This window comes from Sinocyclocheilus grahami, unplaced genomic scaffold (assembly GCF_001515645.1).
Source record: "Sinocyclocheilus grahami isolate Dianchi unplaced genomic scaffold, SAMN03320097.WGS_v1.1 scaffold675.1, whole genome shotgun sequence".
Classification (NCBI taxonomy): Eukaryota; Metazoa; Chordata; class Actinopteri; order Cypriniformes; family Cyprinidae; genus Sinocyclocheilus; species Sinocyclocheilus grahami.
Window position 1 is genome coordinate 107,783 of NW_015505854.1, and position 8,617 is coordinate 116,399.

The 8,617-nt window shown below is 37.6% G+C and overlaps 2 protein-coding genes across 2 annotated transcripts in view; both read left to right on the top strand.

Moving 5' to 3' along the window:
• LOC107559140 (putative ATP-dependent RNA helicase TDRD12) overlaps window positions 1-655 on the top strand; it is a 21,769-nt gene extending 21,114 nt beyond the window's left edge. The window contains exon 30 of the mRNA XM_016242875.1: window positions 484-655. Within this exon, the coding sequence (XP_016098361.1) occupies window positions 484-655 (172 nt within the window). The remainder of the gene's footprint in view (window positions 1-483) is intronic.
• Window positions 656-3,934: 3,279 nt separating this feature from the next.
• Window positions 3,935-8,617, top strand: part of LOC107559141 (AFG3-like protein 1) — a 7,619-nt gene continuing 2,936 nt past the window's right edge. Inside the window, exons 1-7 of the mRNA XM_016242876.1 lie at window positions 3,935-3,959; window positions 5,683-5,808; window positions 6,030-6,140; window positions 6,478-6,593; window positions 6,903-7,103; window positions 7,462-7,656; window positions 8,527-8,609. Coding sequence (XP_016098362.1) covers window positions 3,935-3,959; window positions 5,683-5,808; window positions 6,030-6,140; window positions 6,478-6,593; window positions 6,903-7,103; window positions 7,462-7,656; window positions 8,527-8,609 — 857 coding nt within the window. The remainder of the gene's footprint in view (window positions 3,960-5,682; window positions 5,809-6,029; window positions 6,141-6,477; window positions 6,594-6,902; window positions 7,104-7,461; window positions 7,657-8,526; window positions 8,610-8,617) is intronic.

Below are 8,617 nucleotides of genomic sequence, written 5' to 3' on the forward strand. Positions count from 1 at the left end.
TTCCCCTCACACACACACACACACAACGCGTTACTCTGCGCTGCGGAAAACTCTGGCCAAATAAAGTGCTTTTGCTTTCGTCTAGAAACACACAGCGTCTCTCTGACATGCTGCTTCAACACTTAACTGCGGTTACTGAAACCACGCCTTCTTTCTTTGCGTGAACATTTGGGTGCATTATGCTAATATTTCCACATAGTGATGTAGATATGTGGGGGCGTGTTAGAACGAGCCGTTTTAGGGGGGCGTGGCAGAGTCTTAACTTTGATAAAGAATATCTCTTTGGGTTTGAGACTTTAGTCTTTGCAACTTTACAGATCTTCTTTATGCACCAAGAGCTTGTAACACTCCAAAGAGAAAGGAACAATTGAAATCTCATCATATGACCCCTTTAATATGACAGGACAGCAAACAACATATGCATTGATGTATGGAGTCTTACATGTATGTTTTATGGCAATTTTTCATGTATTTGAATCTCAGTGGGTACGTGAATGACCGGCATTACTATGCAAAGCTGGAGCTGTCCGGTGCCATCACCGCGGAGCAGTGCTCATGGGAAATGAGATGCAATGAGCCGGTGATGAAGCTGAAGAAAAAGGAAAAGCGGGACTGGAGAACACTCCTCAAACACAAGGCACCATCTATATCTTAATAAAATGAGATTTCATTAACGCCGAGAACGTTTTGAATGCATTAATTGTGCTGTATTATGTCGTTCAAAAGTTTGGGATCAGTATAAAGTTTTATCTAGGCAGTATCTATTTGATCAAAAATACACAGGAACATTTTTTTCTTTTGTGAAATATTATTGCAATTTAAAGTAACAGTTTTCTATTTTAATATACTTTAAAATAGAATTTATTCCTGTGGTGCAAAGCTGTATTTTCAGCATCATTACTCCAGTCTTCAGTGTCACATCCTTCAGAAATCATTCTAATATGCTGATTTATAAACCGTGTTGGAAACAGTTGTGATGCTTAATATTTTTTTGGGACCTGTGATACTTTTTTCAGGATTCTTTCATGAATAAAAAGTTACAAAGAACAGCGTTTCTTCAAAATAGAAATTGTGTTCCAATATACACTACTATTCATAAGTTTGGGGTTAGAAAATGTTCTGCTTTCTATTTTTATTCAGCGAGGATGTTAAATGAATAAAGTTTCGACACCGAAAATTCAGCGCTGTGGAAATGTAACACCCCTTACCATAATCTCGAGCTTCAGCTTTCAAAGTAAATATCAAGACAGTTAATAATGTCGTTAGTTTTACCATCAGTTCAAGCCCGAAAGGGCAACAGAGTCGCGTGACAGACACAGTGATGATGCAGTACACAAGCCGCGGTTAAGACAGCTGACGTGCTATGATTTCTGACAGACAGTTCACTCTCCTGTGATGTGACCCTGTTCCCCTCTCACACACACACACACGACGCGTTACTCTGCGCTGCGCAAAACTCCGCATTTGAACAGTCAGTAACAAATACTTAAACTAATAACAAAACATACTTACAGTCGCTGATTCAGAAGCGCCAGATTGTCATAGCAAAGTCGGAATTGACCCTTTTTTTATTTTTAGAAATAGCCTTTGTGCACAGTCAGCCTTGTACTCTTCTAGGTTAAAAAAACTGTCATCCATAAAATGCGTTGCACAAATTCGAACATCTGGGTTGTGCGGTTCTGTTGTAAATAAATCTTAACCAATGATTCCTAAATGCATCTACTTTCGGAAGGCCAAATAAAGTGCTTTTGCTTTCACACTGAAACACACAGCATCTCCCTGACATGCTGCATCAACACTACTGCTGTTCCTGAAACCACGCCTTCTTTCTTTGCGTGCACATTTGGGCGCATTATGCTAATATTTCCACATAGTGACGTAGATATGTGGGGGCGTGTTAGAACGAGCCGTTTTAGGTAGGTGTGGCTGACTCTTAACTTTTATAAAGAATATATCTTTTGGTTTGAGACTTTAGTCTTTGCAACTTTACAGATCTTCTTTATGCACCAAGAGCTTGTAACACTCCAAAGAGAAAGGAACAATTGAAATCTCATCATATGACCCCTTTAATATGACAGGACAGCAAACAACATATGCATTGATGTATGGAGTCTTACATGTATGTTTTATGGCAATTTTTCATGTATTTGAATCTCAGTGGGTACGTGAATGACCGGCATTACTATGCAAAGCTGGAGCTGTCCGGTGCCATCACCGCGGAGCAGTGCTCATGGGAAATGAGATGCAATGAGCCGGTGATGAAGCTGAAGAAAAAGGAAAAGCGGGACTGGAGAACACTCCTCAAACACAAGGCACCATCTATATCTTAATAAAATGAGACATTTCATTAACGCCGAGAACGTTTTGAATGCATTAATTGTGCTGTATTATGTCGTTCAAAAGTTTGGGATCAGTATAAAGTTTTATCTAGGCAGTATCTATTTGATCAAAAATACACAGGAACATTTTTTTCTTTTGTGAAATATTATTGCAATTTAAAGTAACAGTTTTCTATTTTAATATACTTTAAAATAGAATTTATTCCTGTGGTGCAAAGCTGTATTTTCAGCATCATTACTCCAGTCTTCAGTGTCACATCCTTCAGAAATCATTCTAATATGCTGATTTATAAACCGTGTTGGAAACAGTTGTGATGCTTAATATTTTTTTGGGACCTGTGATACTTTTTTCAGGATTCTTTCATGAATAAAAAGTTACAAAGAACAGCGTTTCTTCAAAATAGAAATTGTGTTCCAATATACACTACTATTCATAAGTTTGGGGTTAGAAAATGTTCTGCTTTCTATTTTTATTCAGCGAGGATGTTAAATGAATAAAGTTTCGACACCGAAAATTCAGCGCTGTGTCACAGAAATAAATAATATCTTAAATAGTGCTGTCAAACGCTTAATCGCATCCAAAATAAAGTTTTTGTTTACATAATATGTGTGTGTACTGTGTATATTTATTATGTGTATATAAATACACACACACACACACACACACATAGATATATAAACATGACATTTTTCTTAAATATATACATCTATGTGTGTGTGTGTGTATTTATATATACATAATAAATATACACCGTACACACACGTAAACAAAAACTTATTTTGGATGCGATTAATCATTGGACGGTACTAAACTTAAAGTATATTAATACAGGAAAACAATATTAGAAATTGCAATAATATTTCACAATATTATGTTTTTTTTTTTCTATTTTGATCAAATAAATACAGCCTTGATGAGCATAAGAGACTTAATTTAAAAAAAAAGAAATCTTACCGATCCCAAACTTTTGAACGACGTGTAATCTGATTTATAATAAATGATTTTTTAAAACATTCTCTGGTTATTTCTGTTTCTCCACAGAGTCCATTTGTCAGCTATGAATTTGACTTCATTGATGAGACTTGTGTTTCTTCATTAAACGGTGAGGAATTCATAGATAACGGGGTATATAACAAAGTATTGAGATGAAATTTTGTTATTGACCAAATACTTATTTTCCACCATAATTTGCACATAAATTCTTAAAAAATCCTACAATGTGATTTTCTGGATTTTTTTTTCTCATTTTGTCTCTCATAGTTGAGGTATACCTATGATGAAAATTACAGGCCTCTCTCATCTTTTTAAGTGGGAGAACTTGCACAATTGGTGGCTGACTAAATACTTTTTTCCCCCACTGTAAGTCCCTGGTCTGTCTAGATGTTGCAGAACATAATGCAGTCCCATGTTTACTGCATCGTCCACAGACCTGTTTGCTCTGTAGGCATACTGAAGAGGATCCAGCAAGGGTCCAGTGCTGTCCTTCAGGTGGGCCAGCACCAGTTTTTCAAAATACTTCATGACCACAGACGTTAAAGCCACAGGTCTGTAGTAATTAAGTCCCGTAATTTTGGGTGTCTTTGGGATGGGGATGATGGGGGAGCATTTGAAGGATGAAGGTACTTCGCACAGCTCCAGTGCTCTGTTGAAGATCTGTGTGAAGATGGGGGCCAGCTGGTCAGCACAGGATTTCAGACAGACTGGTGTAACACAGTCTGGGCCTGGTGCTTTTCTCCTTTTCTGCTTCCGGAAGACCTGGCGCACCTCATCTTCGCTGATCTGAATTGCAGGTGTGGGGGAGAGGGGGGTTGCTGGAGGTGTGAATGGTTGTGTGGAGAGGTGTTCAGGGCGGGTGTGGGGTGTTTTTTCAAACCTGCAGTAGAACTCGTTCAGATCGTCTGCCAGGTGTTGATTCTCGACAGTGCTGGGGGATGGTGTCTTGTAGTTGGTGATTTCTTTTAGACTTTTCCACACTGATGCCGAGTCGCTGGAAGTGAACTGAGTCCTTATTTTTTCAGAATAATTCCTCTTTGCCATTCTATAAATTTTATATAATACATTATCTTCTTGTCAATCCACCAGTTCACATTTACAACTCTGCGTGTTTGCTGCTTAAAAGCATGGGTTGATTTTCACATTGGTCTTTTACGAGAACAGCAGACAGGCTGATTGAAAATGCAAATTCATTCTCTTCCAGCAGGTGGCACTTTCGGAACGGCAGAAATATAGCATTTCCCCGATAACGGCAGTACACAAAGCAGCGCAGCATATTTATTCTATGAAATCATAGCCTTTTGAAGTTCAGTCACAATTCCTGTCTTTCCGTCCCCAAATGTAAGACATCCTGAAATCATAATTAAGACTTTCTTGTACCATTTAAGACTTTTTAAGGACCCGTCAACTTTCCTAATTTTTAAGAATGACATTTTTTTTTTCACTCACTAAGTTTCATTTGTCTGTGCGCTGCTCTCTGCTCTCTTCACTGCACACACAATTGCACCCAAACATCTTCTGAGCTGACCTTGATGTGCTTGTTATCAATTTGATTTTATTTGGTTTTGGCATTTATTTATTTCATTGTCAAAAGCCTTCACGGTCCGGATTTGGACCGGAGTCCACCAGTTGGCGACCCCAGTATTACATCATTCGATCCTTGGTAAATTTTTCTGTTTAGCCAGTAAGTATCAGAAGTGTGTCTTTTATTTTGACAGCACTAGGACCTTTATTTTGACATGCACTGAGACTATCAGCACCTGAATGCAGACAAACAGGAGCTCCCATTCTCAGTCTTTAATAGTTTACTGTCTTTAACAGTTCTGTCTAATAAATTGTCAAACTTAGACGTATAAGAAATAGTATTATAGTCATTGAATTTCTATTATTATTAGTACTAATAAGGTAAACATAATAATACTTTATCATATACTGTCAGTTTTCAGCAAATTCACATTTATATCATGAAAACAGGTCTTTGAATATCTAATAAATATTTAATTTCACCTGATCTTTATAAAGAGATTACATTCCAGAGTGCACTGTTGGTTACTGTTTTTTTTTAATTATTATTAATTTCAATATTTAACTATTTCTTTATTTGTTAAAAAACAAAATACTGTATTAGAATCAAGATGTTGCTATATAAAGGATAAGTCTGTTTATTTCTTAAGTTATATTTAATTTGAATTATTTTTATTTCTTATTTGATAAATATATTATGAAAATTAATTGCAGCAAGTGTTATTTGTCTTTCAAACTGAGTTGACCACCAATAATATTAATGTGTAGTGGGCTTAGGATAAATATTTTCTACTATCTAAGGTTTGTACTCTGTCAATCCTTCAGGACCTCCTGATATTAAGGGTCGAGCATCCATATTCAAAGTGCATCTCCGGCCACTCAAACTGGAACCAAATCTGGACCGTGATGCCATTGCAAGGAGGATGGCAGCTGCTACACCTGGGTTCACTGGTGAGTGAGCATTGATTTAGTTAGACACTCCTTTTCCTTTTGAACAGAATAAATGTGCAAGCCATAGCAGAAAAATTATACGTTGTATGATAATTATATATTTGAAATTCATGTGTGAGCGTAGGCTGATGTAGCTGATATGATTATTAAGTAATCATAAGCGCAGCCATAATATTGCTGTGTTATTGCTATATAAAGACCCTATTTTTTCTCTCCTCCAGGTGCTGATATTGCAAATGTCTGTAATGAAGCAGCTCTCATTGCTGCTAGACATCTGAATGAATTCATCAATGTTAAGCACTTTGAGCAGGCCATCGACAGAGTCATCGGAGGTAAACGGAAGAGCTTGGAATTGCAGCATATCCTACAAACATCCTACTAACAATGATGTACATGTTCAAATCTGTAAGTCTTGTTAGTGACGTCAGCAGTGACCTATGGTGTACCTCAGGGTTCAGTCCTGGGTCCCATTCCTTTTCTTATCTACATGCTTCCTTCCATTAGATAACACAAATTAGGAATAAAGACTATCTTAATTCATTCCTTTTTAGTGGTGCTGAAGCTTTCCGTGTATGATTGCTTGAGTTGGCTTATGCAGCTTTAACTATCCTAAATTTAAAATAAAATACATTTCTAAGTCATTCCATATTTTGTGCTCTCATGTTACAGGTCTGGAGAAGAAGACTCAGGTTTTACAACCCACTGAGAAAAAGACTGTAGCCTATCATGAAGCAGGGCATGCTGTAGTGGGCTGGTTTCTCCAACATGCTGACCCATTGCTCAAGGTGAAATTATTTTGCAAAAGATATTTTAAATCCATTTTACGTAACTTAAGTAACCAAATTAAATAAATAACACATATTTTAGTTTCAAATGAGGAAAAATTTATTTGTCATTGTCTTTGATTTAAAAAAAAATTTTTTACAATGAACAAGGGGCAAAACTGACTATGTATAAACTATGAGCATCATGTTACACCACCAGGATTTGCATTGTAGCTTTTATAGTTCAGTTTAAATCGAGTCATTCATCTGTGAATTGTTTTGTTGAAATTTATTGGATTCATTCACTCATTCCCTAATTTTATGTTCCAGGTTTCCATAATTCCAAGAGGGAAAGGCTTGGGCTATGCCCAGTATCTTCCAAAAGAGCAGTATTTATATACACGGGAGCAGCTATTCGACAGGATGTGCATGATGCTTGGTGGGCACGTGGCAGAGCAGGTGTTTTTTGGCTGGATCACGACTGGGGCTCATGACGACCTTAAGAAGGTCACACAGTCAGCATATGCTCAGGTAGAGAGATGGTGCTTGCTTTGTATCATACATTCAGTGGTTCAGTGTGCTACAGCATTTGCTATAAAGACATAACAACATTATACATTTTTTTTCATTTAGAAGAAACTTTTATCCAAATGTACAATACTTACAGGAACAATCCATTTTGGAGTAGAGCTGAAACTAATAATTATTTTGTTAATCTGCTAACAATCTGTTAAAGGGATTCTTCGACTGTTCTGGCAGTTAATGCAGTGGTGATAGCCCATTGATTGCTTCTTGAGGCTTTCAACCTATAACTTTAAGATTACAAGCGAGATCTTTTGCGTATATTAACATTATTTGACCGTTTTCTTCCCCTACTTTTCTGTTGTAGATTGTTCAGTTTGGTATGAGTGAGAAAGTGGGGCAGGTGTCATTTGACCTGCCCCGGCAGGGTGAGATGGTTCTGGAGAAGCCCTACAGCGAGGCTATGGCAGAACTCATTGATGCAGAGGTCAGAGATCTGGTCGACCGGGCCTTCAAGAGAACACTGAAACTCATCACTGAGAAACACGAGCAGGTGGAAATGGTGAGAACAACCAACAGCTTGATATTACTTTATCCTGGAATACAGTTGTGCCTCATGCTTTGCTTGGATTTATAGCTTTAAATAGAGTGGAATCTAGCTGCCATTACAACAGCCCTCAAAGTCATGCCAGAGATGCCAGAACTAGTAACCTGCGGAGTGCCTCAGGGTTCAGTCCTTAGTCACATTTTTCTTTAAATAAGGCAAAGTAGTTGTATAAACTTCAACAGTTTTGTTGAGGTCACTCAGCTTTACCTCAAATCAAAGTTTTAAGTTCATACTTTGAGATTTATATCTCTGATTTTTCAAAGGGGCTTTTCACACTGCATTTAACCCTGGGTTATCGTCATTCTAAACCCTGGATAAAGGAACATTTCATGCTTGTAATTTAGAAGTGGCACCGCTTTTTACCCGGGGTTAGGGCTGACAATGCTTTTGCGGTGTTAACCCTGCATTGCAGTGGCAAAATTGTACTGTGTGAAACTAGATGCTTAGCAACAGACATCCAGTTGTGTGACAGGAACACAGCATGTAAACAGTCTATTCCGGGGCTTAAGGGGAAAATTGTCAAATGGTAATGGAAAACGCATCAGTTTCATTAGAGAGTTTAATTCTTATGCTTTGTAAGTCCATTCAGGGAAAAAAACTTGAATGTACAGTGTGAAACGTCAGCTTATCAATACATAGGATGAATTGTAAACCCTGGGGAAATTATGAGCGGTGTAAAACATGAAGCAAAATAACCCAGGATTTTGTTTTTCCGGGATTTAGAATGACCCAGTGTTAAATATTTAAAGCATGAAGAACTGCAAAGTGACCATCTCTGTCAGGTAGCCTAGTTGATGCAAATATGCATTTGTTTTTTGTGAATAGGTTGGCAAGCGCTTGCTGGAAAAAGAAGTTCTAGACAAAGCTGATATGATAGAGTTGCTGGGGCCCAGGCCATCTGAGGAGAAGTCCACAT